This window comes from Gekko japonicus, unplaced genomic scaffold, assembly GCF_001447785.1.
Source record: "Gekko japonicus isolate JY-2015 unplaced genomic scaffold, Gekko_japonicus_V1.1 scaffold32, whole genome shotgun sequence".
NCBI lineage: Eukaryota > Metazoa > Chordata > Lepidosauria > Squamata > Gekkonidae > Gekko > Gekko japonicus.
The window spans coordinates 2,033,896-2,047,054 of record NW_015167527.1 but is presented as its reverse complement, the minus strand read 5'-3'; the positions used below and the strand labels follow the sequence as shown (position 1 = coordinate 2,047,054).

Genomic DNA, 13,159 nt, shown 5'->3' with positions numbered 1-13,159 from the left:
CCAGAGCCTGCCAGCCGGGGCGGGAAATGCGTGCCTCCTGGGGCCCCACTGCCCTTTACAAGCGGCAGCAGGACCAAAGAGGCAAAGTGCGGCGCCAACAGGCTGGGCGGGTGCCAGTCATGAGTGGATGGGGCTGCCTCAGCATGGAGCGCCATGGCTGGCCTAGTGTGTGAGGCCGCCGTGGTGGGGCGCTTGGAAGAGGGTGCCGAAGAGGGCCATGCACCGCTGGGGCAGGAGGGCGACCCGCTGGTCTCCCACAGCATGCTGGGTGAGGGTACAGTGGGGCTGCCGGTCGAGGGCTGGCGCCCCCGGCTTGGCTCTCTTTGAGGTGGGTGCGGGCCCCAAAGTGGAGCAGGGGAGAGTGGGTGGATCTGCTCCTGAGCCCCTTGGGGGGAGGGAGGGAGGGCAGAATCCAGGCATGGACGAAGCGCAGCATTCCAATGGGACTCGAGGCAGTGGTGACTGGAGAAACAGACGGCCACCAGCCTTGCTGCATGGCCGGTCTGCAGCAGCCCATTGCATGGCTCTTTTAACAATGGGACCCACCAGGCCCGCTGCAGAGGCGTTTGCAGAGTCTGGTGAGGGCTCCTGACTCACTTCTGTTGTTCCAGTTGGTGGCTTCGGTGCTCAATGCCTGCCTTGTGAGCTGCCGAGGTCCTTCAGGGTGGGGAAGCAACTGTCTTCTGAGGGAATTTGTGGCTGGCGCTGCTTCTGTGGGCAGGACAAAGGCAACACAGCCAGTGGGCAGGGACCCATTTCTGAGTGGCAGTTCAGGCAGCCAACTGATTTTGGCATGCATCGAATCTTGCCACCCCAAAAAAGGATTATAATATAGGAGAGATATACACACTCCCATTCTCTGCAGTCCCTGGTGCATTCTCCAAAGGGCTTGATTACAATTTGGAAGGCAACAGAAGGAGCATCCAAGGGCTCCAGAATCTCCCGATCACTGATTCTTCTATCTCTAAAGTTAAAAAATCAGTTTTATCAACCTAAAATCTAAAACCTAAACCCTAAAGGAGTAGAGACACCCAAGGTTCCATGCCCATTTCATCTCTCAAAAGACATATGAAGGAACTAAAGCACTCCAGTAGCCACAGAGAAGGGTTCTTTATTCTTTTTTTCAAGCCACTTTGGTAAGCTTGAGATCTCCTGATATTTGCAAATTTGTCACCCTTTGCATAGGTACCACGCGGTGAGTGAAATCACAGAGCTGACGCCCATCAAGCAGGATTCGAATCTGCTGATGCTCACACAACAGCTCCATCTGAAAGAGAATAACAAGCTAAAGTGACCTGCAAATCATGGCAGCGTGATCTGAGTGCAATGGGGGGGGGGGGAATTAAGCATGCACAAGTCCTACAAAACTGGCTCTCAAGAGTTCATAACATCAGTTTCAATAGAGCTTCACTGTAGCTGATTTAATCTGGGTTGTTTTGAAATGGACTGGAGAGATGACAGTGAACTGCTTGGGACTAGGCAGTCTCCCTTCAGCTTCTATAAATACTAACTAAGCATAGGCGGAAGATGTGCTTTGCATGCATAGAGCCCTGTTGAGGACCTTATAGTTAGCACACCTGGGAAGAACTCTGCCTGACAGCCACTGTCAGTCAGAGCAGATATTGTGCTGGATACACCAATGGTCTGAGTAAGTTTCCATGATCCATGCTATCTAATAAGAGTACCTTAAATGAGTCCCCTGCTGTAAATGGGAAGTAGGGAATTGTCTTTTCCTCCTTCCCCCACTTCCCAGCAATCCGTGAATTCCGGACAATGGATTTCTCAGTAAAGTTGACTGCCAGTAACAATCCAATATCTGTGCTTGCATCCATAGGGCCACACAGCAAAGTCACTGAAAAACTGCAAAGAATTAAAATGTGTTGAAGAATAAAAAAATCACCTATCTGAAAAGGACACTGTTAGAAGTAACAAGAAAAGTTGGTATTGTTCAGTTATATTCCATCTTTCTTCTATCACAGAACTCAGGGAAATGTACATATGGTAGTTTCCCCAGTTGATTTCCACTCCAGGCACTGACCCAGGCCTGCTTCATACGTTTTCCACCCATACCTTAGGAACATGCTTGGCAATGTATTTTGACGGTAAATAAGGCTAACAAGAAATGCAGAAAGTGGCCAGAGGAAGTTAAACTGCTCTCATATAACTATGCTGCAGCCCTACCAGATCTGTCCTGCAATTTTAAACTGCCTTTTAATAATGTGATATCAAAATGCTCTATGGTTGCTTCCATGTGAAGACAATTCTCCAGAATCTCCACATAGCTCTCATGCAGAGGCATTCACAGAACAATGAAGCACCAACATCCACATGACAGTTTTCTATACACTGTTCTTGTCTCAGTCCCTCGTGGCCATCATTTTATCTTTACCACCATAGGCCTTTTCCAGGCTTTTTTATAAAAATGGCAGTTGGTAGATTGCTAAAATGAAATGATACTATGATGGTCTATTGCAACAATGTACTAGTTCCTCTGAATTTTAAGCTTTTATTTAATAAAGAATAAGTCTCTAGCCCTTCAGACTGCTCAGATACACCTTTCCCATTATATTTCCTCAACAAAAAGTGCTAGAGATGTACTTTGTAAAGAATTAGAGAATTCAGAACAATTCTGTCCAACAGACTGAAATAATGCTACAGCAATCTAGCTTCTTTTTAAAATGTGAAAATGCCCTTCAGTGGTACAGTGGGGCAAATGGCAGTCAAAGAAAGAAAAAATGTAACAATATGGGCAGGGCATCACATAATACACACCATCCTGTCCAGACCACCTGGTAATCTCCTTGGTCTGGGTTCTTCCCAAAAAGCTTGGAGAAAAGCATGTTTGGGAAAATGTGTACCAAGGAAGGGGAAAGGATGATTGGAACACAATTAGACTACTACATCATATTTATTTATTTTTATTTATTTATTTTTCACACTTATATCCCACCCTCCCCAGTGGGCACAGGGCGGCTCATGTGGCTGCTCTAAAAGAAATTGCTGCAGTTTTGTAGCCAAACTGGAGACAAACTTTTGTGCAGAAGCAGCTTGTAACAGACAAGGAAGGGTGATGCCATTCTGTGTGATCATGTGACTCCTAAGGCACAGATGTGAGAAAAGGAGGCAGCAAATGATTCCTTCTTAATCCCCCTCCCCATTTCAAGTTGATTCTTTCACCCTCCAAAGATGCAGAGTTTTCAAAAAGATCAACATCCTCATTCAAGAAGTCTGTCATTTCCTGTTGATTTCCTTCACTGGACAAATTACACTAGAGAGCACAGACTGTAAGTAATTTTCCAGCACTTTACTCAGCCTGCTAGACTATGGCCAATGGGCTGCAGGTTTCCATTGTTTCTCCACTTTTGTTGTTCAGTCACACAGTCGAGTCCGACCCTTCGTGACCCCATGGACCACTACCTGCTCCCAAAATTGTCTGATCAACCTATTACAAGAAAGGGGATTCTCAAACAGCTGAATGTCATGCCACATTTTTTCCCCTGATTTACACCCCATTCTTTTTTCTTTCTTTCTTCTTTTTTTTTAACCAAATTTATTTAAAAATACACTTCATTCTTATCTCCCAAAAGGTTTAAGCATGTAAGAGTAAGAAAAAGGAAAATGCAAAGGAATCCATCCCTTGTTTCTAAGTGAGTCACTGAGGACAGGTAATTCTGCTGCATCTCTTCATTAAGAGGGACTACATGATCCAACCACTCAGTAATTATCCAGTTCTAGTGCAATACTGTAAGATGCTACAAGGCTGTGCTCTGTCCCTGGGGCATTTTTATTTTAGTTATCTGCTTTCTGTTTTCTCTTCGCTTAGTTTTATCTTATCTTAGTCTTATCTTACTTAATTTTCAGTTCTTTACTTTTTCTCTCACTTTTGTTTTTCTTTTATTTTACAGATTCAGTGCCAAAATCCTCTCTCTCACCCTCTCCCTTTTTTGGGTGTGGTTGAAATGGCTTGAAGGTTAAGTAGATCAGAGGGTCTTTTGAAGTGATTGTTCATTGCTAATTCTTTATTTCTTTTTTTTCCTGTCTTTTTATTGTTTTATTTTATTTTTCATATTTATAGTCCACCCTTCCCGCAAGTGGGCTCAGGGCAGGTAACAACATATCAAATACAATAAATACAGTTAAAAAATAAAACACAGAAATAAACATTAAAATGGTGGTCACAGCTCAAAACAGAAGTTGGCTGGCTGCGAGAGGCTCCCTGGCTTGTTGGTGATGGATAATACTAGGCCAACTGTTATTGGATGGGAGACAAAAACCTTAAGGAGGCCATACATGGACAGCCACTGCCTCAGCCGAAAGCCTTGCAGGCCCTGCAGAATTGAAGATCCTGCAGGGCCCTGATCTCAATAGAAGCATGTTCCACCAGGCAGGGGCCAGGACAGAAAAAGCCCTGACCCTGGTCAAGGCATGACAGACGTCCTTCAGGCCAGGGACCACCAGGAGATGTTGATCCATAGAGTGTAATGTTCTGCGAGCCGTATACAGGAAGAGGTGGTCCCTCAGATATGGTCCCAGGCAGTATAAGGCTTTAAAGGTTATCACCAACACCTTGAAGCAAATACGGAACTCAACTGGTAGCCAATACAGTTTGTGGAGCACCTGCCGAACGTGAGCCTGCACAGGCGTTGACATCAGCAGGTGTAATTTCCAGGTCAGCCTCAAGGGTAAGCCTGTGTACACCAAACTGCAGTAATCAAGCCTGCAAGCGACCGTTGCATGAGTCACTGTAGCTAAGTCCTGGGGGGAGAGGTAGGGTTTCAGTAACTGTAATGTATCCAGTCCAGACAAGTCCAGAGACAAACGTCGAGCTTCGCTCCAAGAGACAATGGACTATGCGGATCCTAGCCCGCTCCAATCAGGGGGCTAGGTTCCCGACCGAGAGCCAATGGGACTCTCGGCCACTGTAAATAACCTATAGGGAAGTAGGGGTGTGTTTTGCCCCCCACCCCACCACTCTTTTTTCTGCCTCCCTACCCTACCACTCTTTCTGTCTCTTAGGGTCCTTTTTTGTCTTATGAGGAGGAAAAGAGTTTGTCCCTCTTACATCTGTAGGCTTCTAGTTAATAAACAAACTAAGCTAGGCCCCAGTCACACCGCAGGAAAAGCCGGGGCGGAAGTGTGGCTTTTTAGAGCCGCAGCAAAAGAGAAGCGTGGCAGCGGGATCAGACAGATCCCCCGAGCCGCCCCGCATATGCTCCCCAGCGTGATCAGATGTGAGGGGGAAGCCATGGACAGGAGAGCGAGGCGAGTCAGCTGCACGTGTGTGTGCCTCTGCAGTTCGGCAGGGGTCCTCGCATGCTGCAGGAGACGGGCGCGTCGGCGATCACATGGCTGCCCGTGCTGCGGATTTTCCGGTAGGTACTAGTGCTTTGCAGGTTTATTTTAACTCCGCATCTTCGACCAGAAGAGACGGATCGGGGACGGGTGCGCGCCACTTCCCAGATGTTGTGGTGCGATTGCACCCGCTTGATGCGCCCCTGATCCATCCGTCTTGCGGCTCAAATCCTCCCATGTGACCGGGGCCCTAGACACCTTTTTTATTATATTAAATCTAACAACTGCTTTTTTATTTTACAAGATAATTCTTCCCTTTCAGAGGAAAATGAATTACAAGCAAATTCTTTAACTCCATTATTTAACCATACTCCTACAATGCTTGGCCACACTCCCACATTAGGTAAAAGGTAAAGGTTCCCTTGCTCGAAAGCCAGTCGAATCCAACTCTAGGGTTGCGGTGCTCATCTCTGTTTCAAAGCCGAAGAGCCAGCACTGTCCAAAGACCTAGCTCACACTAACTCAGCTTAGAGGGAACACTGCTTCCCACTGAAGTGGTACCTATTTATCTACTTGCAATTTCTTGCTTTCAAACTGCTAGGTTGGCAGGAGCTGGAACTAGAGACAGGAGCTCACTCCGTCATGCAGCACACTCAGGTCTTGAACTGCTGAACTACCGCCCTTCCACAGCCTGCAGTTCAGCATCTTAACCACTTGAGCCACCGCAGTACCTTCTCCTACCCATAGAAGAGGAAAAGGATTTAACTTCTGGGAAGGATACTCTCCAACTTTTAACCTCCCAGACTGCTGAGAATCTAGGAAAGACCTTTGATAAAATCAATGCTTTATTTCAAGTTCTTTCCACCAATTTCCACCTTACTTCAAGATCTGCCTGCACCCATAATGGCATCCAAAATTATTTATGCAGAGACTATAAAACACAATTCAAGAAGCCCATATACTAGAACCCTGTAAAATATTATTGGCCATACTCTCCTTTCAAGGCAAAGTTATTGCACGGATATGGAAATGGCAGATCAAGAAGCATTTGGCCTGTCTTTACAAGCAAATTCTTTAACTCCATTATTTAACCATACTCCTACAATGCTTGGCCACACTCCCACATTAGGTAAAAGGTAAAGGTTCCCTTGCTCGAAAGCCAGTCGAATCCAACTCTAGGGTTGCGGTGCTCATCTCTGTTTCAAAGCCGAAGAGCCAGCACTGTCCAAAGACATTTCCGTGGTCATGTGGCCGGCATGACTAAACACCAAGGCGCACGGAACGCTGAAGTGGTACCTATTTATCTACTTGCAATTTCTTGCTTTCAAACTGCTAGGTTGGCAGGAGCTGGAACTAGAGACAGGAGCTCACTCCGTCATGCAGCACACTCAGGTCTTGAACTGCTGAACTACCGACCTTCCACAGCCTGCAGTTCAGCGTCTTAATCATTTGAGCCACCGCAGTACCTTCTCCTAATTTACCCATAGAAGAGGAAAAGGATTTAACTTCTGGGAAGGATACTCTCCAACTTTTAACCTCCCAGACTGCTGAGAATCTAGAGAAGACCTTTGATAAAATCAATGCTTTATTTCAAGTTCTTTCCACCAATTTCCACCTTACTTCAAGATCTGCCTGCACCCATAATGGCATCCAAAATTATTTATGCAGAGACTATAAAACACAATTCAAGAAGCCCATATACTAGAACCCTGTAAAATATTATTGGCCATACTCTCCTTTCAAGGCAAAGTTATTGCACGGATATGGAAATGGCAGATCAAGAAGCATTTGGCCTGTCTTTTAGGCTGTTCTCCTAGGAATGTTGAGTTGAAATGTTTTGAGGTACTTCCTGGTTTAATTAAGAAAGATTGATCAACACTTATATTTCACACCACTCATGTTTTTACCTTGATCATTGCTGAACAGCGATGGCTTGCCTTGCATGGAAGATTTCATTCTCCAGAATTAATATCACTCAGCACCCTGAAGCCCATCTCTAAGAAACCTACGGCAATCTATCACAATCAGTAAACGGGAATAGAACGGACCCTAAGCAATATACACTATCTTTACTTGATTTATCAAGAAAAGATACATGTCCAAGTTTTACCTCAACAGTTAGGAATGCAGTGAGTAAAAAGGAACCATCTATGATATTAAAGAGCCTGTTTGTACTCTCAGCCTTATAAGCTGTTAGATAGGGTGGATTCTAATTTAATGCAGTTCTTTGGTGTTTTGCCAGAGGAGGAGCAGATTAACATCACTGATAGCGTAATGTACTCCGCCATGACCACGTGCTGGGGGGGCTACATGGAACTGAAACTGGAGTCCCACACAATAGCAGTCAGTACTGTTTCTCACAGACAAGAAGGGCTTTTTTGTGGTGATTCTCATTGGTAATGAGTGGCAGCACCTTTTGGAGGGGCTCTCCCATATAATGAGGAAGGAACTGGTGGAAATAGCTGCAGCCTTATATATGAGTACTGCATTTTTCTTTAAGCAGAAAAACAGGCTCTGCAGACAAGATTCTGCTATAAAGTTTACTTGAGAGTAAATTCCATTCAGCAAAAGGTCCTTTTTCTCCCTTTAATTATCCTTTACTTCTATTTTTGCTTCATAGCCACTTAGTGCTTAATTAATTAATTACTTCCTGTTCATTTAGCAGCATATAGAATTATTCTTTTTGCCAGGTGTGTCTAGGAGAATGTAGGCTTTTAGTGAAAATGACCTATTTTTCTTGAAAATCACCACTCATTACATTTCACTTTTCATGACTGTTACTTTGTAATTGTGACCATAAAAAGAAAAGAGCAACTGAAACCTTCCCCTGAACAAAAACTGATTTAAAGAAACAATAAATAAAACCTCCTCACACACCCCATCCCAAACTGATAGGGATTAATTCAGAAATATCCAGGCATCCTGTGGAAAGGATGGAATGAAGTGAAAACTGCTTTTTAAAAAGGGGAAACAATTGATATGGTTAGTAGCTATAGAAACCCCACTTGTGGACAACTGATAGTACGACCACATTTTAAGTGAAAAATATCACCACAGATCAGGTATGAAAAAAGACAGGAAAAACAGGAAACAATGCAGTACAATGGACTGGCAAAGACATTATTTGGATTCTCTGTAAAACTGAATGGATGGATGAATGAATGATGGTAATTCCAGACTAAATGGCTAGTGTGGAACCAGGCACAAAGAATGCTGTTTTTCAAGAGATCAGTTGAATCACAGTCTTTCTCAGATATATGAAGCTGCTGCCAGAATACCAGCTCACACACCCACCTTTGGGGGTTTGTGCATATTACCCCCATGATAGTGATTTTCATAGTTGGTCTCAGTCCTCCTTTTATTTCACCAATATACTTCTCCACCTAACAGAAAAATATAATTTGTAATTGTGACTGCTATATGATAAGATAGAAAACTACATGTTGCACTGCTCATTGCACACATTTACTACATTGTTTTTTAATTTCTGTAATCCAGTTTTTGTATTTCTTATGCCATGTCTTATATTGTTTAATTGTGAGTTTTTGTATTTCTTATGCCATGTCTTATACTGTTTAATTTTGTATTCAAATTGTGTAAACCAGTCTTATGACACCGTTTATTAGATTTCCTATACTGTTCCTATTGCACTGTTTCAAATTTTGTAATCCACCTTGAGTCTCAGCTAGAAAGTTAAGTCTATAAATAAAGTAAATCAATCAGTCTTTTGTATGGCTTAGATTCTATGCAGCACAAGCAGAGCTGCATTTAATAAGTAGTTCCTTTCCCACATCCTCCCTCTTGCTATGGTCATTTATGCCCTCTGAAATTGTGCCCCCATGGGTCAGTGGACCCCCAGGAGCATCCTAGAGCTTGAAGTAGGGCGTTGAAATTATGAGAGAGCAGAAATCACCATCCCCTTCTTCTGGGAGCCGAAGAGTCTACTGCAAGTGGTAAGGGAGAATAGGATCCAAGGTTGTTTCCTCCGTAGAAAGACTTTCTGCATTCTGTAGAGCTTACAAATAAGTATGCACACTATTGCATTCATGGCCCGAGGCTGGGAACCAGGTATAGACAGTGCATGTATTTGCCCAGGGTACAACATTTGTGCAGATGCCCCCTGCTATACACCTGGCTGACATCTAGCAGCCTGAGTTCTTGTGTACGTGACAAACCCACCAGGGACACATTGGGAACCAGACCAGTGGTTACAAAAGTTAGGTTTGGTCCAGATGGAAAGTGAGGAGGGGCATCACTGTTCCTCTTGTTGGGAATATTCCAAGTCAGACGAGCCCCTTCCCACACCATGTACCTTGTGACTCACAAACTTCAACTTTTGTCTAGTAGAGACCTAACTCTCTACTAACTTCAGTTTTTTGTGATGTCTAAAGGAGGGTTTTTTCTCTCTCACTAACCAGGATTCTTAACCAGAATCAAATAATGGTAAAGAATCTCAGTTACCAGGAAAGAAACAAACCTCAGTTATCAGATGTCATGATGAACTGGAGTTAGTTGACGATTTTTTTTTTCAGTCTGTGTTCTGCATGAGGAAAAGAGCGAGGGAGCACACAAGCCCAACAATTAGGCCAGTTTGTGCAAATCACAAAAATTCCAAATTGTTCATGACATCCCAATTGTGCTTCTGTCCCTTCCAAAATTCTAAGCACTATTTCTTCATAAAGAATCTGCCAGCACTAGAGTTGCCAACTCCGGGGAAATTCCTGGAGATTTGGGGGTGGAAGCCTGGGTACGGTGGTGTTTGGGTAAGGGAAGGACCTGAGAAGGGTATAACGCTATATAGTCCTATCTCCCAAACAGCCTTTTTGCTAGGGGAACTGATCTCCGTCATCTGGAGATCAGTTGTAATTCTGGGCCCTCTCCAGGCCCCACCTGGAAGTTGGCAAGCCTACCCAGCACCCACCCCAATAAGTGAAATTTCTATTCAGGAAACATCCAGAGACACAAAAGATCATCAACAGTCAAAAGACCTGACTCCCAACAGATATCAGAGGATAAAAACATAGCAATAAGACTAATTCAACAGTATGAACGTATGCTGAGCAATAGAAAAAAACTGATCACAAAATAGAATGCTGGCTAAACTGGAAGACTGCCAGGTACGTGCATCTATTGTTTCCTAGGCCTCCATGCAAGAGCAAACTGCTCATGCATGAGTGTCCTGAATTATTCTCAGTGTTCATATGTATATAAAATTGGAAGAGAAGTTGTTCCTAAACTAGTTTAGGATTTTGCAAGTGTGCATTCCGCAGTTTGGTTTTAAGTGCATCACATAACAAAGTAACTTTAATGGTTTTCATTGGCCATGTAAAAATCCAGTGTATTTGTACAGCTGCAAAATATTTCAGGCTCTGCAAAGTAAGTATTGTGTTCCTCATTCATCCCCTTACGTTGTTCTTCCCACCACCGTTCGCTCGTTGTGCCCTCCAGAAGATTTCTTAGAATGGCCTTCCTCTGGGTATGGGCATCTTCTGTAACAGCTCCCATGTTGTAGAATGGCTTATAAAAATGTTGGGAAGTCGTCCACTCTTGTAACTTTCAAAAAACTCGGTAAGCCACCGTGGCCTGGGTAGCCCAGGCAAGCCTGATCTCATCAGATCTCAGAAGCTAAGCAGGGTTCGACTCTGGCAAGTACTTGAATGGGAGACCTCCTTGGAATACCAGCAGTTGGGAGGCGGGAGCAGGCTTTATTCAGCCACCCCTCTGAATATCCTCCAGTCTGCCAGCAAGGATCAGTCACCAAACGTTGCCATGACTTCCAGGTGCACAGTCACCAGAGGTGACACATGCACATATGAAAAAATTTAAAAATACAAAAAAACCCCACTCTCTATAAGGCCAGATGGTTTAAGAGGCCTTTTCAACTGGATTATAATTATTGTGGGTTTATCTATGCAGTTGATAATGATGACCTATGGTCATCAGAAACAGCTTTTGCTGTTATGGTTTCGTTTTTATGGCTTTACCATAATCATAACCTACTTTGATTCTTGTACTGGAGAAAAGTGAACTAAAATGTCTTAAGTGTATACATAATGACAGTTTAAATATAAGTTTATTACTTTATGAAAAAATATCAACCATAGCTTTCTCTGATCAGTTTAGAATTCATTTTGCTGGCCTGTCTCTCTCCCAATGCGCCTCTTTCTCCCACATGACATTATAAACTAGAGAAAATCCCCCCTCCAGTGCTTTACAAAGAAAAATATGTAGAGTTTTGTGATAGACCCCTTTGCTTATAGTGCTCCTGTATGGTTTCAGTTCATCTGAGGGACTCTTATATACTATAGCGTTGTGCCAATCCAGATACTGCCTCCCCCGCATTTTAAATTTCCTGCATTTAATCTTGCCAGGTACATGCTATTTAAAAAAACAAAAAACAAATTCATGGTTCAAAGAGATGTAGCAAAAAAAGCTCTCTCCCCAATACAGTAATCCTTCCTGATATAAAGTAGATTTTATACTTACATTTGTGCTCCTATAATTTTCTGTCATCTTTTTTTGGCCCGTTACACTCATACCTTACACAGAAGTATTAGTGCTTTTCTTGTGTGAACTCAACATTAACAAACAAAAAGCCCAGAATAAAGGATGTTGTGGGGAGCATTATCTCTAGAAAACACCAGTTTGACACCACCCGCACAGATAGCTGAGTCACAACAGTCAACATCTTCAAAGGGATATCCAGAAGAGAAAGAGGAAAGGAATGTAGGACATAATGCTTTGAGAATAGAGGGGAACTGTTTGCCCAGCCAATGAGCAAGTGATATGTCCAAAAACTAGCTTCAGCGGGGATCCCCAGAGCAACAAAAACACAGTCTGAGAAGATTTCAGTATGACATTGATGTAAATTGTTGGTGAATGTAAATAAATAGTCAATAGTTATTATAGGGATGCCAGCCTCCAGGTGGGACCTGGGGATCCCCTGGAATTACAGCCCACCTCCAGACTACAGACGTCAGTTCCTCTTGAGCAAAAGGATGCTTTGGAGGTGGACTCTATGGCATTGTAGCCCACTGAGGTCCTTGTCCTCCCCAGGCTCTAGCCCCAAATATCTAGGAGTTACACATCCTGTATCTGGCAACCCTACTGCCCATCCCCCATCGATGGCAACCCCAAATTATTTTCTTCATTTATTATTTCACTTATTTAGTATCTTTTTACACCACCCTTATTCCAGGGGGCTCAGGTGATATATATGGTTCTCTCTCTCCTCCTTCATTTCGTCCTCACCACAATCTTGTGAGGTAGATTAGGCTGAGAAAGAATGACTGACTCAAGGTCTCCCAATGAGTTTCACAGCACATGGAGATTTGGACATTGGTCGCCCAGGTCCCAATCCAATACTTTTAACACAAAATTTTAGACAATATAAGCACACTGCTATGCTGAAACAAAAATACACAATACCTTTCATTGAGGCCCACTCAAATAATACAAAACATTGTGCAAGCTTTCAAGTTCTATAGAGTCCTTCATCAGGCAGATTTTACAAAAACTTTTTAAAAATTAAGTAGGACAAAAGCACGTCTTCCAGATCGAAATCTTAAGGCCCTGTCATGCCAGCCTTCGATGCTGGATGCTGGGAGATCCCAGTTTGATTGCTGTAGGTGTTAGACTACAGTCAGGGCCAGCTCACCCGCTAGGCGAACTAGGCCTTCACCTAGGGCGTGAGCCAGCCCTTGGGGCACCAAACTGGACCCGCCCCCAAGCCCCCCCGCCAAAAGCCCTGCATCTCCCTGGCCACTGCCTCTTTCTCCCCGAGTCCGGCAATCACTGAGCTTGCCGGACTCGGGGCAAAAGAGGCGGCAGCGGTCAGGGAGATGCAGGGCTTTTGGCAGGGGTGGGG

General features: G+C 43.9%; 1 protein-coding gene across 1 annotated transcript; it reads right to left on the bottom strand.

Annotated features, from left to right (window-relative positions):
- Positions 1–1,101: 1,101 nt before the first annotated feature.
- LOC107112208 (galectin-related protein A-like) lies at positions 1,102–11,805 on the bottom strand. Its single transcript, XM_015413303.1, has 4 exons — positions 11,779–11,805; positions 8,587–8,675; positions 1,686–1,860; positions 1,102–1,267 (listed from the first exon to the last, which is right to left on the bottom strand). Exons 1-4 carry the CDS (start codon positions 11,803–11,805, stop codon positions 1,124–1,126), a joined length of 435 nt encoding a protein of 144 aa, XP_015268789.1. The 3' UTR covers positions 1,102–1,123.
- Between the last annotated feature and the right edge of the window lie 1,354 nt (positions 11,806–13,159).

What these genes read in the sequence shown, in the direction of transcription:
- LOC107112208 (XM_015413303.1), bottom strand. Translation starts at nt 11,805, where the DNA reads ATGACAGAAAATTATAGGAGCACAAAT. An exon ending in AAAATTATAGGAGCACAAAT is followed by an intron (nt 8,676 to 11,778) that starts GTAAGTATAAAA and finishes TTTTTCTGTTAG; the next exon opens with GTGGAGAAGTATATTGGTGA. An exon ending in ATATGCACAAACCCCCAAAG is followed by an intron (nt 1,861 to 8,586) that starts GTGGGTGTGTGA and finishes AATTCTTTGCAG; the next exon opens with TTTTTCAGTGACTTTGCTGT.